The sequence below is a fragment of the Lytechinus pictus genome, chromosome 6 (genome assembly GCF_037042905.1).
Source record: "Lytechinus pictus isolate F3 Inbred chromosome 6, Lp3.0, whole genome shotgun sequence".
NCBI lineage: Eukaryota > Metazoa > Echinodermata > Echinoidea > Temnopleuroida > Toxopneustidae > Lytechinus > Lytechinus pictus.
In genome coordinates, this window is record NC_087250.1 from 20,280,597 (window position 1) to 20,302,991 (window position 22,395).

Consider the following 22,395-nt stretch of genomic DNA (forward strand, 5'->3'; position numbering starts at 1 on the left):
AAGCGCGGATTCGGTCACTTCCGTCGGGTCTTTATTCCAGCAATAATAATACACTGTCCCACGTGTGCCTATCTGTGTTGGTGATCTTCAGTGTGAACATTTTTCAGCGTAGATTTCAGGATTTCACAAAGTTCAGTTTATGTAACTGTACCAGATCTAGATCCTCGATGATATACTGCCAATTAAGCCTTGTTTTACAGACTTTCTCATGAAATCAGTGTTTACTGCAACTACTGGAATTTCTCTTTAACCCTGTGCTAAAGTTAAAAAAGGTGTTTTTGGTAACACCAATATTCGTTGGAATGACATAAACCTAAAACCGACGTCAGGGCTCCGTAACACAAAGATTAGCGATCAATCGCTAAATGAACTGACCAATCAATATCAATGTTACACCCGCATTAGGTTTAAAATACTGACCAGGGACCAATCAGTGCGATTCTTTCATATTTTCAATCCATCGCAAACCTTTGTGTTACGGTAACTTACGGAGCCCTGGTACCGTTTGATGTCTGAATCATGGCCTTGGAAAAGGTAATGAAAATGAAAAAAATATATATAATCAAACTTTACAGCTCGATCGCCACGTCTGATAGCATTCGCGTTACTCTTTTCAAGCTCCAATATTGATATAAATGTACTGCACGCGACAGATGGCTGGTATGATAAGTATATATATATATATATATCCTCCTCAATAGGTTATGGGAGCAGAGGCTTGGGAAAGATTTTTGAGAAGCCGGTGCTGGGTTGGGAAAAAAGACAAGCAAAATAATAATAATAACTAAACAAATTTAACATTTCCCAGTGCCATCCGCTTCCCGGGGCCCTGTTGATGGGGGGGGGGGGGGGTACCAACTAAATAACTATCAAAATCATTTTCAAAATTAATTTTTAATGTATTTAAAAAAGACGAAAAATTGTGTTCTTCTAATCATGCCAGTTTGAAAAGATAAGATAAAACTTAATATGCAAACAGTCTTTCGACTATTATCTCTTATCAGAGATATAGTATAACAGAAGGCATAGGTCCTGAATTGTGCTGTAAAAGGAAGTGTTAGAGGACAACGCTATCATTCTTACAATAGATATTCTTTGAGGAGGAAGGTAAGTAGATATTACATAAGTACTCGGTCTTTGCTACATTTTTTGTCGAGAATGTTCATATTAAACATGATACAGTATAATTGATATTATATAGATAAGTTCGATTTCTGGTATAGAAATCTCATACAGATAGGAAATAGTTGGAAAAAATCCTTAAGTGTTCATCATATGCCAGAATGCTTACTAAATAATTCAGAACAAAGTTTGATTAATTTCAATGATTCAGGCTTGCTTGAAATTGTATTCATTTCATTACAACGTGCCTTGATTACTTTTTTTTACATGTATAAACTATGTTGAATTGAGTTAAGTCGGAATCATTTTATCTTCGGTACAAATGCTTGCCATTGAGATAGTTTCCAAAAATAATAAAGGCCTATGCATTCTGATTTTTATGACATTTATTTAATTATATGTCCTAAGCGTGGTAAGCCAAGCTCTTAAAACAAAGATAATTCCACACGTGGAAAATAACTTTGTGGAAAAACACGTGAAAGAAAACTTTGTTTCACATGACAATTAAAAAAAATCATAAAAGTGAAAATCTCTCATTTGCATATCGCTAAGTAATGCATGCGTCAACCGTTTTGTGAAAAGTAAGCTAAACTGTAAAATACCGTAATTTTCTTTTTTCACAAATTTTCCCAAACAGCGTACGCTCGAGCATCATGAAACTTTTCGCTGCTTGCATGTTATCTGTGATTGCCACTACCGTTGCACTGGCTCCGGTTTACCGAGTGGATGAAGCGAACGACGGCATCAGGGGACGCTTCGTTATAAAGATAAAGGTATTTGAAATTTTCGTTGGCAAATCAGGCGATCTATGTTAAGTATATATTAGATTTGAAATTAGATTTCTAGGAAATATTTACATCAGCATGGCGTTACAAATTCAAATTATATAGCAAATAGCACACATATTTGAGTAATAATATATATTTGAGGAAAGCAATATATCGCCTCGGTTCATATTACTATTTGAAAGTGAACCAGATGGGCAAGCGGTTTGAAGGATGTTTGTTTTAATCAGATAGTCTATGGGCTGAACCTATTTCATCTCTTCTCAGTTTAGTCTAGAGTCGTTATACCCACTTTTTCAAAAGAAAATTCGGTTCATTAATGATTCGTCGAATCACATAAAGTGAGGACACACCAATCAGCGGATATTTTACAAATAGATAAGGCCTATAACCGAATTATAATAGAATAAATTTATCAGACATTTTAAAAAGATTATATTATTACTTTCGTTATAAAAGGACACGTCCATCCCGACAAATTTTTGTTTGAATGAAAAGAGAAAATTTAACGAGCATAACACTGAATATTTCATCAAAATCAGGTGTAGAATAAGAAAGTTATGAAAATTTCAAGTTTTGCTTAAAGAAAGGCACATCCTGATTGGGTATTCAAATCATGTGACTGATTGAATTGAATTGAATTGAATTTATTCTCATACTTCACAAGATAACAAAATAACATAATACAAGAAATACATTTGATTACATAGAAAATACAAAGATAATGGCAGCAAATAAAGTGAAATATGAAGGAACCTGCATAAAAAGCAGAGCTTGTAATGTCTGCAGGTTCCTTAAAGTAATTATGAAGTTCGTAAGGAGATCGGACACTAAAGAAAAATCAGACTACAAAGGAAAAGCCAAAGATTAGCGCAAAATCACGGGGTAAAGAATTTGAGGAAAAGTGGACAATGTGAAATATAGGAGGGGGATGAGCGAAGAATGAAAATTAAAAAAATAAAAAACTATACCACAGTATACCTTTAAAAAGGGAAAAATCAAATACATTATATATATTCAGCCAGTGCGTCTTAACGGTGTCCATAACTGGACAAAAGAAATGATTTCAGTTTACATTTAAACATACTTAGGGATAAACAGCTAGTTATTTCGTTTGGAAGATTATTCCAAAGCCTTGGTCCTTCGAAAACAATTGTTCTTTGAGCAAATAACGTACGAGTACGTGGAAGGTGAAATGAGTCACTTTGGCGGGTAGGATAAGAATGGATGAGGTTGTTTCTTTGAAACAAGGAAGAGAAAATTTCCGGTAGATCATCTTTTGAGAGTTGAAACATGAATGTACCCAAATGAAATTCGTAAAGATCATGAATTTTCAGGATTTTATTTTTTTTAAATAATGGATTTGTGTGTGCATAAAAGTCAGATTGGTTAATTACCCTAATTGCCCGCTTTTGTAATTTAAATAACATTTCTAATACAGTCTTGTTTGTATTACCCCAAGCCAATATACCATAATTTAATCGTGATGAAATGAGAGTCATATATAAGTTCAATAGTATATAATCAGGGAAAAATAATTTTAGCTTGCTTAGAATACCAATACTTCTAGAAGTCAATTTACTCAAGTAATTAATGTGACACTTCCAAGACAAATCTTGATCAATATAAAGCCCAAGAAATTTGGTGGATTCAACCTGTAATAAATTTACATTATCCATGACTACTTGACCAGGTAAACTTTTGAGAGAATTACTGAAAATCATAAAATTAGTTTTCTTAACATTAAGTGACAACTTGTTAGCTCTAATCCAAGACTGAACTGATAGAAGTTCTGTATTCAAAGTATTAAGTAGCGTATGTGGGTCACGGTGAGACAGAAAAAGATTAGAATCATCAGCAAACAAAATAAATGACAAAATATTGGAAGAATTATTAAAATCATTAATGTAAAGAATAAAAAGTAAGGGACCAAGGAGTGATCCTTGGGGTACTCCGCAAGATATTGATTTCAAACTAGAATTTATACCTGTATAAGAAACAAATTGTTTACGAGAACTGAGGTAGCTCCTGAACCAATCCAAGGCCTTCCCACGAATACCATAATGTGATAATTTATATAACAATATATCATGATTGATCGTGTCGAAGGCCTTGGAAAGGTCCAGGAATATACCAACAGTATGTAATGACTTATCGACGGCACAAGCCACCTTGTCAATAAAAGAAAGTAAGGCATGAATAGTTGAATGTTTTTTCCTGAAACCAAACTGAGAGTCACTTAATATTTGAGAGTCGGTTAAAAATTTGATTAAGCGTGAGTATATTATCTTTTCTAGTAGCTTTGAAAGGGAAGTGAGTAGTGAAATTGGACGATAGTTGCAAACTTCTCGTTTATCATCTTTTTTAAAAACGGGTATAACCTTTGCTACTTTCATATTACAAGGAACAACTCCATTTACTAATGATAGATTAAAAATATATGTCAAAGGTGAGAGTATTTCATTAATTACCTTTTTTAGAAGAAAATTTGTTATTCCATCACTGCCAGGACTCTTATTGCATTTTAAATTATTTACAATATCTTTAACTTCGTATTCGACTATAGGGGTAAGGAAAATAGATTGCGGATTAGGATTCTTTAAAAACGATGTAAATTCTCTATCAGATTCAGGGATATTCCTTGAGAGGTTAGTACCAATTTGAACAAAGTAATCGTTGAACAACTCGGCTATTTCAGTAGGATCTTCGATAATTCTCCCGTTGTGTGAGATTTCTTTTGTTGGTTCGGACTTTTTGTTCGATCGTAGAACCTTGTTTATCACCTTCCACGTACTCGAACTATCGCTCTTGTACTTGTTAAATTGATCAGAAAAATACATTTTTTTGGCAAGACGTAGGGAAGTTGTCAGTATATTACGATATCGAATATATTTCATTTTAAGTTTATCTTTACTAGGTTGTTTTTTATATTTGCAAAATAATTTATTTTTACGGTTGATAGACTTAAGGAGAGATTGAGAGATCCAGGGGAGTCTAGGTGTCTTTTTATATGTGGAGCGGGAAAACTTCTTAAGGGGGATTGTAGCATTATAAGTAGACATAAAAAGATCCAAGAATTTGTCAAAACAAATGTCCGGGTCTTGAATGTTATAAATGATATTCCAGTCGATCTCATTTAATCTCTCCCTAAATCTATTTAAATTTTCTTCTGATATGTCTCGAACACTAATTGATGCAGATTTATTGTTATTTCTGCCGAAAAACACCTCAACAAAAATAGGAAAATGGTCTGACAAATCAGACACCAAAATGCCAGATGACGTACTAGATAAACTATTTACAAAAATATTATCTATCAAAGTTGACGACGAGTCTGTAATTCTAGTTGGTTTGGTAATAGAGGGTATAAAAGAGCAAGATAACATGACATTAAGAAATTCCTGGCAAGAAGAAACAGTGTTACAATGCAATAAATCTAAATTGAAGTCTCCCATAAGAAGGACATTCTTGTTGTAAAGAACAGGAGATGACAGTAAGTTTTGGAGACAATCCAAAAAGTCTTGAGTGTTACCTTTAGGAGGCCTGTATATTTCACCAACAACCATTTGCTTCTTGTCAGGCATTTCAATTTGAATAAAAATACATTCAATAAAATCAGACATTTTATTTAGCTCCTTTAGTTCTCTGACATTTAAATTATTAGACACGTAAAACCCAACCCCTCCCCCTCTTTTATGTTCTCTGTTATTAGAATAAAAGGTAAACCCATCAATAGAAACAAGAGAGTATTGAAAATCATTCAACCAGGTCTCAGATAAACCAATAACACAGTAACCATAATTGAGTTGATGAATAAGAGAATGAAAGTGATCCACATTCTTATTGAGACTTCTCACATTATGGTGCATGAGAAAGAGTTCGTCCTTTGATTTCAATGAGTTACTGATGACGTTGTCAACTGAAAAGTATCTGGACGATAATTTGTGCAAGCGTACATCGTTGGAATCTAAGTCAAATAAAAGATCAGGTGTTTGGAGGTTTAAATACCGTGGGAGATCACCACGGTTATTTACATCAATATACTCATTACCCATATACGACTAAATAAATGTAGAAAGGAATGTGTGGAGGTGATTGAAATTGGCTATCAAAAGACGAACTCTTTAATACTGTTGAGCAACCATCAAGAAGAAAAGACTGTGTAAGGCAGTAATAATACAACGAAATGCGATAAAAAGTGATTAACATATAAATGCTGTAGAATTGAATTGATTTCAAAGCAAGATGTAATAAGAATGGCAATTTCATTAAGACACAAAATACATGTAGAGAGAAAATACAATGTAAGACGCACTGACTGAACAATAATACCAAATACATGTAAAGCCATGCAAAAACGGCAATCATGTTGGATGAAACATCCAAAGTAATAAAAATATATTTAGATAAATTCAACATTAACAATTCATGCACAGAAAATGTTGTCCTGAGCATTGTATTGCAAATAAATCAGCAGATTTGCAGCCAAATTATTGTATGAGTACGGTCAAAAAGAAAATTGAAAACACAGAAATCTAAGAAACAAAGTCATAGCTAGTTGAGATTTTTTTTTCCCAAAAAAGTTTCAAACCGCCTCGATCATAAGACATAATTATAAGGTGTCATTGTCATAAGATCTAGGAGAAGAGATAATTCTGCAAATAAACTTGGGAGAGGAAAAGAATGGGATAAAACAAGTGATTTTGGAAAAATGAAACTTCAACAAAAATGCAGCTGTCGCGTTAAAGTGAGAATCACACTATATGAAAACATTTGATTCATGATTACCAGATAATCAGAAAATACAAAAGCTGAAGATATACCTCACAACATAAAATTGAAGTTCTTGTTTAGAAGCCAAATTCTATAACAATTTTCATGATTGCTTCTTATAACAAGCTATGAAGAAGGGATAAGTACTGTTAATTGTGAGAAAATCGTTATGTAGTTATGTATACCTATAGTCTAAACACTTCAAGAGCATTAATTGGAGTTCCATTTTACAGGCAAAACTTGATGTTAAAAAGAAATATGCCAAATTCGCTGTGTAACAATCACTCACCAATAATTGCCAAAGTAAGGGTTACAAGTCATTGTAGGCAACAAAATGGTGACGTCACTCACTCACTATTTCGTTTGTATCTTATTACAATCATGAACCTATGTAATATTCTAAATTTTCTTCTTATAGTTATTTGAGACAAAGTTTTTTTCCTCCCTGACATGTAATATTGCCATTTTTAAAATCAATTTTATGGTTCAGTCAAGTTGTCGTTATTGTCAAATCTCTAAAACTTGAAATTTTGCACTATTCAAAAAATAAAAAATAAACAGTGAGTGTGCTGAGGGAACACCATCAACTCTCTCATTATCATGCCACTGATTTGTGCATAAAACTGTTTTGTGAAAATAGGCGAAAACTTAAAATGTCATAATTTTCCTTATTTTACAGCCGACTTAGATGAAATTTTCAGCGTTACGCTAGTTTGATTTTTCTCTGTTGATTCAATTAACGTTTTGTCTGGGGTGGACTTGACCTTTAATTATTGCGCGTTTTAAAGCAATCGTCATTAGCTCAGTGGTATGATACCAAGAGTTTCAAATCTCGTTTTGATAGCAGGGCTAATACCACTCTAAAGTTTAAAAAAATCAGTATAAATCCAGTTAAGCTGCAATCTTAAAAATGGTTGGCAACATACTGTCCACACAACAATCGGTTAAAACTTTATCAAATTCTGGGTAGTTTTAAACCAATATGGGTGAAAACTACACAAATTTGGTTGAAAACTACCCAGAGTTGGATAATTTTTTTAACCAATTGTTGTGTGGACAGTGTGCCCAACATTTTAAGAGTGTGTGAGTAATGGCCAACCGAATACGAGATTTATGTTTAATCTTAAGGACGAACTTTTAAACTCAAATTAAGATTAAAATCACATCTTTTAGCTTTATATTTAAATCCATAATGTTTAATTTTGAATATGATATTCGGCTGCTGATTAATATTCACAGTCGATCTCGATTCATTTTTAATCATTTGCAGTAAAAATGCTATATAAGTGCTTGAATTTTTAATCAACAGAGTTTAATTTTCAATTAATTCTCAATAGATTAAGCGTGGATGTTTAAACTGTTAGATAACTACGTCCATAATGTTATAGTAAACATCGTTTTATATTTTAAACAGTGTCTTTACTGTGTAAATATTTGTATTGAAATCTTAGGATGACGTCGATGATGTCGACGCAGTGGTCGATAAGCTGGTCGACCTCCCTTCATTCAAACTATTCCAAGGAAAGATCTATCGCCGATTCTATTACGCAATCAAGGGATTCAGTGCGAGGCTTAGCGACGAACTCGTTGAGATCGTAAGTAACGTTCAAATCCAGGCGCGGATCCGGGGGGGGGGGGCACAGACGAGATTGAAGTCCTTTTTTGTTTGTCTGTGGTTTAAAACTTTTTTTTTTGCTTGTCAAATTTGTTTGTGTTACGAAATATCCTTTCTTTGTGGCTGAAGACCTTTTTTTTTTGGCTTCTCAAAATTTTCCTCCGAAAAATTTGCCCCCCCCCCTTTTGCCCCTGAAATCGGTATTAGCACTTAGTAAGTCAGATCTCGAAAGATTTTTAGTTTAAATCCTTTAAGATTTAAAAATTAATCTTTAGGATTGAAACTCAATGCAGAACTCGATTGGTCCCTTTACAGTCCATCTGTATTTGTTTAAGAGTTTGTTATAAGAATTACTTTAAGAATGAAAAAAATAAAAATAAAAATGGGCAGAGAAGTTGTGTTGTTGTTTGTAATTATGTAATTGATATTTAAAAAATGAAAGAATAAGAAAATTTAAGAGCTAATATTCGAATTCATATTGGGGTTTATATAAAAAAGCACACAAAGCATAGGCCTACTTGAGCAAGGTATATATACATTGAGAAACCAATTGAAGTGAATGAAAATGAGAAAACCTGCTGCAAATGTAAAAATAACACTTTGGTATTGAGATATACGATGGTAGAATTGATTTCGTTTCATAATTTGTTATAATAATGTGAAAATTTGCACCTGTTATTTCTTTATCAAAATAGATTTCAAGTCTGCCTAATTTGATAAGTTTATTTGTTTAGTGTTAGCGTAACCCGCCGACAGTATGATATAATGCAAGTCAGTTTGAATATTCTTAATTTAGAACAGTATTTGATTTAAAGACTGCATTTGACATCGTGAAAATGAACCCTTGAATTATTCAATCTAGAGAAAATGGTTTACCCAACATTGGGTAAAAAGATGCCCAATATTTTGTCAATTTTACGCAATGTTGCGTTGAAATAGTCCAAAATTGGGTTTTAAAAAAAAGCCCAGCAAACATGCTTTCTACCCAATATTGGGTAAATTTTACTTAGTGTTTTAGAGTGCATATACTTGTGAAATTAGTATCTTTAAATCAATTAAACCAAATCAAATTAATTCCGAACTCTTAAAAATATGATAGGTCATTCCATTATTATAATGAAAAAGGTGTTCTAATGCGGAAGTTATCTTTTTTTTCTTTTCGACAAATATCCAATAATAAAAGTTTATGTCACATCTCTCTCTCTCCTCCCCTCTCTCTCTCTCGCTCACTCTCCCCCTCCCCAACCCGCCGCGTTATTTCCCCCTCTCCTCTTTGACCCCCCCTCACTCCCATTTACAATTCTCTCCATCTTCTATTTCTTTCAATCTCTTCCTTCCTCCCCTGCCCCACCCACTTTCCCTCTCTCTTCCTCTTTCTCTCTCCATTACGTGGATACAATGAGCGTCTTAAGTATTGCTTGGTTTATTTAATTTATTTTTTCTCTCTCTCTCTTGATCACATCTGGAACATGACTGTTCGTGGATGAAGTGTTTGCCCAAATCATTTTGCTTTGTTTTGTTTTAATAGAAGCCTCTTTGTCGTCCTCTCAGTTATACTCTTTGTATTCCTATATTAAAGGAACAGCTGCACAGTAATGAATATGTATGATATACATCTTTTTTTTTTTTTTTTTTTTTTTTTTGGGGGGGGGGGGTTGGGCAATTCCTTTTGTATAGAGATAAGCCTGGCCCGTGCATCCTACCTCCACTGCGTCAATATCAGTGATCTGTATACAGATGTACAGATCAGTGGTCAATATACTTTCATTATGTTAAACAACGAACGTAGAGTGTGTCAACACTTAAAAAAAAACAAGTGCACACCTAGTTACAAATAATGCATATAGCATTCCCATTTATTTGAAAACAGGATAAATGAGCATTGTAGATTAAATGCCTTGCTCACGGGCATAGGTGCCGCGGCCGGGGATCGAACACTTTGCAGAGTTACTGCCGGTGTTGTTGCCCTCTACGTTCGTTGGTTCATGATAACATTCTATGTATTTTGTGTGTCGGGTTTTCAGGTGAGAGGACTGGATGCGGTTGATTACATTCACCAAGAAACTATTTTCAAGACCCAGTCTGTAGCATCGTGGGGTCTTGATCGTATTGATCAAAGAGATCTACCCCTCGATGATATCTACACACCGGATGGAGGTAAATGACGTCACAATAGGGTTGTTTACGCACCGCCGCGAAGCAGAACGGATTAAAAAACATAGAAAATATATTGCCAAATGCCCTTTATCATGTCAAAGAGTAACCAATAAGTCTTTGTCTATAATCGGTGAAGCAAAACAGCATTGTCGTCTTGGACTCTTGACAAACGACATATTTGCAATTTTCGTCAGCTTAGAAATTAAGGACGAAACTGCTCTTCAGGTTGACTAAATTTCGACAAAGACCTCCCAGTCGTTCTTTGTCATTTGACGGGCACTTTCAATACATTAATGCGTTTTTTAATCTATTTTGCGTCGCGGTCGGTGCAAAAACTCCCTCTTGGCCCTATATTATGAAGTCAGGTTTAAGTTAGGCGATGGCCTTACGCTAAGATTTAATTATGGGAAGCCGAAAATGTTTAAATTTTGTTTTCATTGTAGCTTTCTTATCTTCACCGTACCCCCCCCCCCCATGGTTTTATGATGAAAAAATATATTCGTATTGTCATTTTCACACAGTAATGAGCGTCAAATGAGCTAATATTGATCGAGTTCGTTTAAGATTTATGTTCTTTTTGGCTTTCCATGGTTAAACCATAAATGTAGAGTACAGTTAAGATTAAACCGGATTTCAGAATACGCGCTAGTATGATAAGGTCTTATATCACAGTGTGTAGCATGGTGTTTTTACAGTATGGAACGCAATGTGAAATCCCCTCCACACAGTTAAATTTCAATAATTTACCATTCTTAATCGCCTTTCACACAGTGTAAGAGCTGTGTGTATAACTGACACCAGTTGAGGTAGCTAGAGGATCACACTAGTTGAACATAACACAATGAAGAGTAAAACTAACAACCGCAAGTGTTGTAATAACACCTTATGGAACAAGCAATGTCATGATACAAGTCATGTACAATTTACCACCCAAAAATTAACAACGGTGTAAAATGACTGGTGCTCTTCTATGTACACCGATCAAACACCACAGTATTTGATATGCATAGTTCACCAACGAAACACACCGTGGATGCTTGCACCGTTCAGGTGTACACAGTGTGAAAGTGTCTTCAAAATGTTTAATATGAACATGTTTACCCACCTGTTAACATTGTCCATTATACAGTGTAAAATCTCTCACTGTTTAATTGAAAGAGAGCTGACATTTTAACAAGTAAACAATAATAATAATTAAAAAAAACATATTAGTGCTTATTTTTATATCATTTACAGCGGCTCTGTTTTCATTATCCTTGTTTTGCAGATGACTATTTTGCAAAAAAAAAACAATGAAAGTCTAAGGTGTAACAACTTTCCTAAACTACGTCCGATTTTGATGTAATTTTCAGCATTATAACATGTTTGATTATTCCCCCTTTGTGCATAATCATCTCCATTTTGGGCCAGTTTTTCCTTCATTTGTCTTTTTTAATTCACCCGTTTTCCCTTGATATTTTTTCTCTCCTGCAGATGGTAGTGGTGTTCACGTCTATGTGATCGATACAGGAGTCAACACAATCCATGAGGATCTAGAAGGTCGGGTATTTGTCGGATTTGATGCCCGGGAGGACGACGAAACCAAAGATAGTGTAAGTTTTGATATGATAAGGGTCAATCCGAACCGGCCATCGGGTGGTCGGGTAATTGCACACCGGAAACGATCCGAACAACCATGCCCCGTGGTATCACAGGCCTAATTCATTCCCCATAGACTCGTGTGTTAAATTGGCACTTTAAAAACTTCATAAAAAATAAGGATGAAATTCGGGGGTCGAATGTTTACTACCAGTGGATAGGATATATATCTGGCAATCCATATCTGACCAGAAAAGGGTCCCTCGACCGGCTCATTTTAAAAATAAATTGGCGTGTTTGAAGACATCGTCGGGGGGAGCAGATTCATCACCTCAAACAGCAAAATAGCCCTAATCCTTCCGCCAGTCAAAATATAGTCCAAAATTGGTGATACTTCTTCCCAATTTGGGAAAAGGAAGTTCAGTAATTACCAAAAATAGAATCAGTGTTAGATGGACAATTATATGCATACACTTTGTCAATCAGCCATATCAAAATAAAAAAAAATAGCAATGGGTTGGCTCGAATGAATATCTATGGCCTGCCACTAGTGATTAGGCCCGTGCAGCCCCGTACCACTTCAAATTACTTGCAGATATAAACTTTCGGGATGATGACAAAAGCTAAGATCGTGAACGTGTTAGAGGTAATCCGACAACTCCGATCCACCGGGTGATCGGATAATAGCATTTAGGCGCATGAAAACCGGATACAATACGGGTAACCAATTCCCAACCGTGTCAGACTACCCGCAAAAAATGTTGTATAGACAGTGTACGAATCGTCGGGTTATTAGGTAAACGTATACATGCAAATCGAATATGATCCGGGTAACCATGCCCTGCAGAAGAATTGGACGAAGAACTTCTCGCTGGCAGGCTTGAGTTTACACCGAGTTTCCTTTCCCCAAAATTTGTCTTTGCTACAGTCTTGATTCAGTAAATAATAATGATAATAATCCCCTTCGTGTGAAAGCTGCAGCAAAACCGGACCCCGTCTTACAAAGAGTTAAGATTGATCCGATCAACCTCAAGTGTATGGAAATCCATTGATGTCATAATTTGTTTTACAAAATGATTGTGCAAGTCCTTTGCCAAAAAATAAAGAGAAGCACACTGAATTTTCAAGAAATCAAGGAATGTATGAAATTTACAGCATATATAGAAAATATTTCAAGCAAACATGCATTTGAGGTGTTGATGTTGCTGGCTTTCTATAGTTATGTTTGATCGGCTTAATCGCAGCTGTTGTACGCGCGGGCCGCGCGTTTCCGTTTTACACCCTGGCGAAGGCATTTTCCGGAAAAATAGCCACAAAGCGACTAGTGAAGAGTCTACGTCTACGTTTGTTTACATAATCAGCTGGGCGCGCGATCCAAAAGTCCGCACCGAAGATATCCGCAGAACATACGTGCAAATGCAGCTGAGCGCAGACCAAAAGCTTCAGTCTACGTCTCTGTATTTTGGTTGTTCCGCTGAACTATATACGTTGGCTTCATGATTTTTTTTTACTTTATCGCACATGATCGTTTATATGAATGAAAACGAATAATAGCTAAAATATTGAAAAATAAAACACATAATTACTTTTTTTTCATATTATATCTATCCTTATATCTATCATATCTGTCTATCCACTATCTATGTTATAAATCAATCTATGGTACTACATGATATATCTATCTGTTAATTTGTCTATCTACTCTGTCTCTCTCATTCTCTATCTACCTATCTATCTGTCTATCAATCTATCCATCTAACATCTATCTCTCAAATTCTCTATCTATCCATCTGTCTCTCTTTTATTTCTCTCTATCCATCTGTTAATCTACTCATGTGCAATATCAACACTGCTTCGACTTCCTTCGGGAGTCTATTTCCTCAGCTCTACTTTTCCCTTTTTTGTGCTCGATTCGATTCAATTACTACTTTATTTACTTGTTACCATTGTTAAATGTCTTGTATTGCATAATGATTTTTTTTTTCTGAAGGTTGCCTCCTATTCTCTTTCAAATTCCACCTCTTGCTTTCCCTTCTCTTTGTCTTATCCCAATTTCTTCTTAAAATTGCAACTAGCCAAAGTACCTGCTCCTGCTGCCTGCTTTCTTTCTATGTTATGTACCCTGCACTTCTCTGTCCCTCCCCTCTTCTCCCCCTCACATCCCCCCTCTCTCCCTAATGCTATAAAACAAAATATTCCTCACATCAGTTACTTCTTTTTTCGTAAAATGCACCAAAATTGTATTTATTCTTAAAATTCTTTATATCATTACGACCCAGTGTTTTTTTTTTTTTTTTTTTTTGGTAATGTAACTAAGTTTATTTAGGGGCTTGCCTTTTGTACAAGCTTTGCTTTTTTCGGCAAGACCCTCCGTTTTACTTTAAAATACAATTGTCATACTAGGTAATTTTATTTATTGAATTGTGTTCCTTAAATCTAAGATTATGTTATGTATATTTTACTACGTCTTGCATTATTTTCGACCTTGTTTTGTTATACTTATCATGCTTATGTTGTGAAACGGAAATCAATAAATCAATAAATCAAAAATCAATTTCTTTCCCTTCTCTCACCTCTTTCTTCCTAATCTTTTATTTCGCTTTTTTCTTCTTTGGTGACACTTTACTTTTGGCCTTTTGTATTTATTTATGATACATTTCTTTTTTATCTGTATGAATTTGTATTGTATTTGATATTTATTTATAATGTTTACTTTATATTTTGTTATGATTCTATTTGTATGTAAACATTCACTTATTTCAGTCTTTGACTGCTTGTGATTGTATTTTGATAGTTTTTATTGCAATAAAATCCAATATATATATATATATATATATATCTCTCAAATTCTCTCTATCTATCCATCTGTCTGTCTTTTTCTCTCTCTCTGTTTCTCTCTATCCGTCTATCTATCTCTCGAATTCTCTCTATCCATCTGTCTGTCTGTCTCTCAAATTCTCTCTCTCTATCTATCTATCCACCTGTCTGTCTTTTTCTCTCTATCCGTCTATGTATCTATCTCTCAAATTATATATATATCTATCTATCTATCTATCTATCTATCTATCTATCTATCTATCTATCTATCTATCTATGTAACTACAGTATCTATCTATTAATCTTCTCTGTCTCTCTCTCTCTATCTATCCATCTGTCTGTCTTTCTCTCTTTCTCTCTATCTATCTATCTTCTATCTATCTATTTATCTATATATCTATGTAACTACAGTATCTATCTATCTATCTGTTAATTTGTCTATCTTCTCTGTCTCTCTCATTCTTTATCTATCTATCTATCTATCTATCTATTTATCTATCTATCTATATATCTATCTAACATCTATCTATCTTTCAAATTCTCTATCTCTCTCTCCCTCTATCTATCTCTCCATCTGTCTGTCTTTTTTTTATCTCTCTGTCTCTGTCTCTCTTTTTCCGTCCATATATATATATATATATATATATATATATCTATCTATAACATCTCTCCATCTCTCAAGTTCTCTCCCCCATCTATATATCTATCTATCTATCTTTTATCTATTTATCTATCTATGTAACTACAGTATCTATCTATCTGTTAATTTATCTATCTTCTCTGTCTCTCTCATTCTTTATCTATATATCTATCTATCTATCTAACATGTACCTATCTCTCAAATTCTCTATCTCTCCCTCCCCCCTCTATCTATCTATCCATCTGTCTGTCTTTCTCTATTTCTCTCTCTCTATCTTCTATCTATCTATTTATCTAGCTATCTATGTAACTACAGTTTCTATTTATCTGTTAATTTGTCTATCTTCTCTGTCTCTCTCATTCTTTATCTATGTATCTAACATCTATCTATCTCTCAGATTCTCTATCTCTCTCTCTCTCTCTCTCTCTCTCTTTCTCTCTCTATCTATCCATCTGTCTGTCTTTTTTTCTCTCTCTCTCTTTCTCTTAATCCGTCCATATATCTATCTATCTATCTATAACATCTCTCCATCTCTCAAGTTCTCTCCCCCCATCTATCTATCTATCTATCTATCTATTTATATATCTATCTATCTATCCATCTCTCTGTCTTTCTCTCTCTCTCTCTACTTCTATCTATCTATCTATGTCTCTATCTATTTATCAGTCTTCTATATCTATCTTTCGGCATCTAAGTGTATCAATCCATCAAACTTCAATTTTCTTTCTATTATATGTATCTGTTTATTTTTATTTTGTCTGTCATTCTATTCATTTAGTTAATAATTTATATTTAGAAATAAAAAAACTTTTTCATAACTTTTCATTAAAAAAAAAACTTAACTGCAAAAGCATGTTCGGATTTCACTCATATGACTGCTCTCTGTACATGAAGTGCCGAGGAACTCTATGCTCTGATCAGTAACTGTGCAGATTGCATGCGGTGGTGTGGGACTCGCCTGTGTCGCACGCTGCAACCAGCGACGTGTGTAGACTCTTCACTAGTCGCTTTTTGGCTATTTTTGCGGAAAATGCCTTCGCCAGGGTGTAAAACGGAAACGCGCGACCGGGCCCAAAGTTTGATATTGTATTTGTGCTCCATTTAATACAGTATGGTATTGACTGCAACGGGCACGGCTCGCATTGTTCCGGGACGGTTGCCGGGACCAAGTACGGAGTCGCTAAAGGTGCAACTATCGTCGGAGTTCGTGCCTTGAGTTGCGTTGGATTCGGTATACTCACTGACATCACATCAGGTACGCGTAGATCAATGAACGTAGAGGGCTTCAGCACTTCACAGTACTGCAAAGTGTTGATGCCCTCTACGTTCGTTGGTGTAGATAATTTTGTCAAACCTGTCGAAGAATAACAGAGTCAAGAGTATTTATAGTTTTCATTTTGTGACGCAACATGCGAGAAGCTGTAATATATAGGCATATTCCATAAATTCCTATTTATTAATGGTTCTTGATGAGTGAGCAAATTAATCTTTAAGAATAAAAAATGGGTAAAAGTATATCTGCTAATGAATTTAGAATGCGCAGGAGTGATCGTTTTCAATTTCAAAATTAAATTTTAATTTTACGTAATTTCATGGAATTTTACGTAATTTATGGAATTTATGTCAAATAACATGTCGGAAGCTGCTTGCTTGTGACGTCACAAAATTAAGCCTTAAAGTCCACCGAATGCTTTGAAATGGTCAGTAATGCTAGTCCCAAGTGTCATCTAACCTAAGGTTCAAATATTACAAACGTTTATAAGTCATTAGTGTTTCAGCTATTAAAATACAAATGACATCATTACAATTTTATATTAAAGTACCGCTAATCCTTCTCAGTCTATCAAATCTAAGTGTACAAAGCTTCTTCCAATAGCTCACATCTGCACTATTATTTTAATCATACACTCTAAATTCCAAGGATTTAAAATAAATCCCGATTAGCTGTGAATAGTGACCAGTATAGATTTAGATTTAATCCTTGTAGATTCAAATATAAAGCTAGAAATATTTGCATTTCAATCTGTTGAGATTTAAAAGTTGATCCTAAAGATTAAAAATAAATCCAACATTCGGCTTGTCACTACTCACAGCCGATCTGGATTTATTTTAAATACTTGAAATTTCGAGTGTACCGTAATAAAATTAAATTGATATTGTAATTGTTGTGATTTTCTTATTGTTTTGTAGTATTCCATATTTGTGAATTTCATGTGTATCTTTAATATTTTGTACAATTCTGTAAATTCAGCTTTTCAGCTGTAATCATCAAGTTTTGAATCTTGTATGCATAATTGACTTTTTTCGACATCGCACCTGAAACGGAATGTTTTCTTCCAAATTGTCGTTGCTTGTCGTTCCAGCTTATGATTACGTCACAAAGAACGCCATCCACCCAGCAGTGGCTTCAATGTCTTTGGGTGGAGCTAAGAACCCGTTTGTTGACCGGGCTACTCAAGGCATGATCGATTCGGGCGTGATTGTTAGTGTGGCCGCTGGAAATAGCGATGCAGACGCATGCACCTTCTCTCCCGCCAATGTCCCGGATGTGAGTACGCGTTGCTTCCCGTAAGCGTATCCCCCCATTTATAATAAGGGCTAACATTACTAATGTAGATAGTACCTAATAGGGTTTATTCAGTCAGATTACGCCTCATGAATATTCATGGAAACAGAATATAAGGTAATTTCCAACGCATCGATCAGCTTGGCTTGTGAGGCGTGAGTGGTAAAAACGATGCGCTATTGTGAGTTCAGGGGCCGCAGAACAGTTTTGAAAGTGAGGGGGGGGGGGCTGACCATGCAAAATATCACAAGCATATTATGGTAATTTTTTACGTTTTTGTACATGGTTTTGGAAAAAAAAAGTGGGGGGTGGCTGAAGCCTGCCAGTGGCTGTAATCAAGATGTTTACGAAGAAACATAAATATGTAGTGCCTAAAAACAGAATTTCCTGAACTTTCCAAATGATATAGGCCTATTTACGTCTCAGGGATTCAAGAGTTTGCTGTGGAACTGTGCTGTACTCGCCGCAATCGGCATTACAAATATCATCGAAGTAATTTGCAAACAGCTGCCGCGCATGCAGCACATGCACAATACACATGCGCTGTGTTGCTTTGGCTATCTACATTGGCGCTGGACCAAACATCTCCTGACGTCACTTCACAAAGCCGAAGGAGGCGGAGCCTACCTGCCAAGATCATCGAACAGCTGCCGAAGCATACGCGATATGAGAAACGTCAAAATTCGGGCATTCAGAACATGGCACATGCGTATAAGCATCGTATAACCATGGAGGTAGAAAGAATACCTCCATGGTATAACGGTTGTGTCTATGGGAAGTATAGGGACCGTCCGCAATGCGTACATAATTAGGTCATACAGCGCCCTCTTGAATCCGAGGAACGTATACCTTTAAACAAACACTGTTTATTGAAAAATATTCTTGCAAATCTAATTCATTTCATTTGATGACATACGTAGGCCATCACGGTAGGTGCCTCCGATAGCAGTGACACGAGAGCCTACTTCTCAAACTACGGAGAGTGCGTTGACCTTTTCGCTCCGGGTGTTGAAATTACCAGTATCTGGCATAGCTCCAGGACAGAAACCTATGTAGCCAGCGGGACCTCAATGGCGTGCCCTCATGTATCAGGTATAGCATACTTATAGGGAGCAATAAGAGTAATAATGTAACATAATGTAAAAGTAATATATTCTTACGGGGCTCTCTTCTCTTGTAAAGCAGTTTTATACTGAAGAGATTACCCTGAGTAAATAAATCAAAATAAATAAATAAACAAAGAGTTGTTCTCTGTCATTTGACGGGCACCTGACAATTCAGTGGAACAACAAACTAAAAATTCTGCGGTTGCCAGATATGGCATATCGGACCTAATTATGAAAGAAAAGCGAGCGAGCGACAATTGTTTTATTACGAAGCCCAATTTTGTCATAGATTTTGAGATAGTATTCAGAAAATAATTTCACCGTTTTTTTATTCCTTTTTTCTTTTCTAATTAATGAAAGGATGCGAGCTAGCGAGCAAAAATTGTTCTATTACGAAATCAAATTGTGTGATTTATTTTGAGATAGTATTCAGGAAATAATTTCTTTGTTTTTTTTACTTTTTCCTTTCTTATTTTTTTTTGGGGGGGCTACCCACCCCCATTTCCCTTCTGTACACCATTGTATTTACTCTCTTCTTTATCTGTATTTCTCCTACAGGAGCCGCTGCTCTTGTCCTCGGCAAGAACCCAACATTCACCTCCGCACACGTGACCGCTGCAATCGTAAATGGCTGCAGCGATGATAAGCTAGGCGACCCCAAGGGCTCCCCCAATCGTCTGCTTTACGTTGGATAGGAATTACTGTTACCGCTCTGAAATCAGGTTTAATCTTATCTCCGGTCTGAAAATTTGGTTTAACTATGGAAAGCCACTTGTGAAACGAATCTCTTGCAATAGATATTTAATTTATCAGCTCATTTGACACCCAAATAATTCATTATTTTCTGGGTCGTTAAATGAAACAGATGTCTGGCGGATCCAGGGGGGGGGGGGGGGGCGGCCCGTGCACCCCCCCCCCCCCTCTTGAGAGGCACAATAAAGTAAATAATGTAAAAATGCCGTTGATACAGAAGTGTGACCCCCCTTGAAAATGAAGAACTTTTTACAGAACTGCACCATTAAGGAATGAGGAGAGACCACAATAAACATAACAAACATACAATGTAAACTAAATGTTGAAATCTTTGGCTTTCCATAATTCAAACATAGAGATCGTCCATGGTCTAATTTAAAGCGGACATCAGAATAAGATATTCAGAGTAGAGTACCTCTGAGTATACAAAACGGCTAATGATTTCAAATATGTTATGGTCCGCTGTCACGCGAAATATCTTTCCTAATTCAATAATCATGCGCTTGTTATCCATTCTATATACATGGTGGAAGTAACAACATGTAAAATGGGAGCTGGAGCTTACTCTAAAATAATCTTTAATAGAGGTTCTCGACCTCAATAAAAAGTTAGTGAGCCATTGGTCTTATTTTAATTGTAGTCTGGATTATTGAGATATATATATATTGATTGATTGATTAATTGACGATTGATTGATTGATTGATTGATTGATTGATTGATTGATTAACATTGATTCATTCATTCATTTGTTGAGTCATTCCTTAATTCATTTGATGGTTGATTTACTGGTTGATTAATTGGTTCAATGATGGATTGATTTATGGTTAGTTTGATAATTACCATTAATTGATTCGTTGATGGATGGTTTGCATGATTGATTGATTGGTTGTTGGATTAATTTATGATTGATTGAGTGAATGATTGACTGAATGATTGATTGATTAATTGAAGAATTGATTGATTAATTGATATTGAATGATAACATTGATTGATTGATTAATCAATTAAATGATAACATTGATTGATTGATAATAATTTGATGATTGATTGGTTGATTGATTGATTGATGGATGATTGATTGAATGATTGATTGATTAATTGAATGAATGATTGATTGATTAATTGAATGATTGATTGATTAATTGAATGATAACTTTGATTGGTTGATTGATTGATTATAATTGCATGAATGATTGATTGGTTAATTGATTGATTGATCGGTTGATTAGGTCGGTTGGTTAATTCATTGATTAATTGATTGAATGTTCGAGAGATTTGTTGAGATTCATTGAAAAAAATGGCAGAGCAGATTTGTTTGGGAGATTCTTTCACACGATTTTTACCAAAAAAGCAACGGATTTCACTGAAAACAAGCAGAAATCTATTTTCGAACAACATAAACAGAGGGAAAATAATAGACCAGAGGAAATAAACTCGCATGTCCTGAATGAGGAATTAAGTATTACAGAACTTAATAGAGCTATCGAAAAGAAAGGAAATTCTGCTCCGGGTAAGGATAAAATACCTTACATAGTATACCAAAACCTTCCTCTCGTAGCAAAAGAGTATTTACTTTTGCTCTTCAATTCGATTTTGGAATCTCAACAAATCCCATCCCAGCTTAAGCACTCAATAATGATCCCAATTTTAAAACATAATGGAAACGCAAGTGATACCTCATCATATCGGCCCATAGCCTTATCATCATGCTTGATAAAAATCATGGAAACCATGATCAAGTCAAGGCTCGATTGGTTCCTCGAAAAACACGAAATATTACCATCCTTCATGAACGGTTTCAGAAGAAACCGGAGTGTCATAGATAGTATAGTGAACCTTGAGAACGACATTCAAAAGAGTATAAATAACAAGGAACATACATTAGCTATCTTTTTGGACATAAACAAAGCATATGATACGATATGGATAGAAGGCCTAATTCGTAAATTGAATGAAATAGGTATACAAGGTAACCTGCTTAGTTTTCTCCACAACTTTTTGAAAGGCCGCACTTATGAAGTACGTGTTGATAAGCAATTATCAAAAGAATTCAAGATGGATAGAGGTCTCCCCCAAGGTAGTATCCTCAGTCCCACACTTTTTAACATTATGTTACATGATATCCCTACAGATCCCTCGATTAAAATTTCACTGTATGCCGATGACTGTGCAATATGGATCTCTGGCAGCAATATCCCTTTCATTACCAAGAAAATACAAAATTATCTGAATGTTCTATTTGATTGGTTCTCCTCATGGGGCCTCCAGCTTTCCCAAAAGAAGACTGTCCCCATACTTTTTACTAAGAGCAGAAAATTATCTGAGATAAATCTTACTATAAATAGCATACCTTTAAAATGTGAAGATTCGCATCGCTTTTTAGGAATAATTTTTGATAAGAAACTTACCTGGACTCAACATATAGAGAACATTGCAACCAGATGTAAGAAAAAAATGAATATCCTCAGATGTTTAACTGGTA

General features: G+C 35.1%; 1 protein-coding gene across 1 annotated transcript; it reads left to right on the forward strand.

The window, feature by feature from the left end:
- The first annotated feature begins 1,016 nt into the window (after positions 1-1,016).
- Positions 1,017-20,546, forward strand: LOC129262850 (aqualysin-1-like). Its single transcript, XM_054900838.2, has 9 exons — positions 1,017-1,107; positions 1,760-1,895; positions 8,132-8,275; positions 10,320-10,452; positions 11,926-12,044; positions 16,598-16,742; positions 17,851-18,035; positions 18,974-19,145; positions 19,718-20,546. The coding sequence occupies exons 2-9, from the start codon at positions 1,776-1,778 to the stop codon at positions 19,852-19,854; spliced, it is 1,155 nt and encodes a 384-aa protein (XP_054756813.2). The 5' UTR covers positions 1,017-1,107; positions 1,760-1,775; the 3' UTR covers positions 19,855-20,546.
- The last annotated feature ends 1,849 nt before the right edge of the window (positions 20,547-22,395 follow it).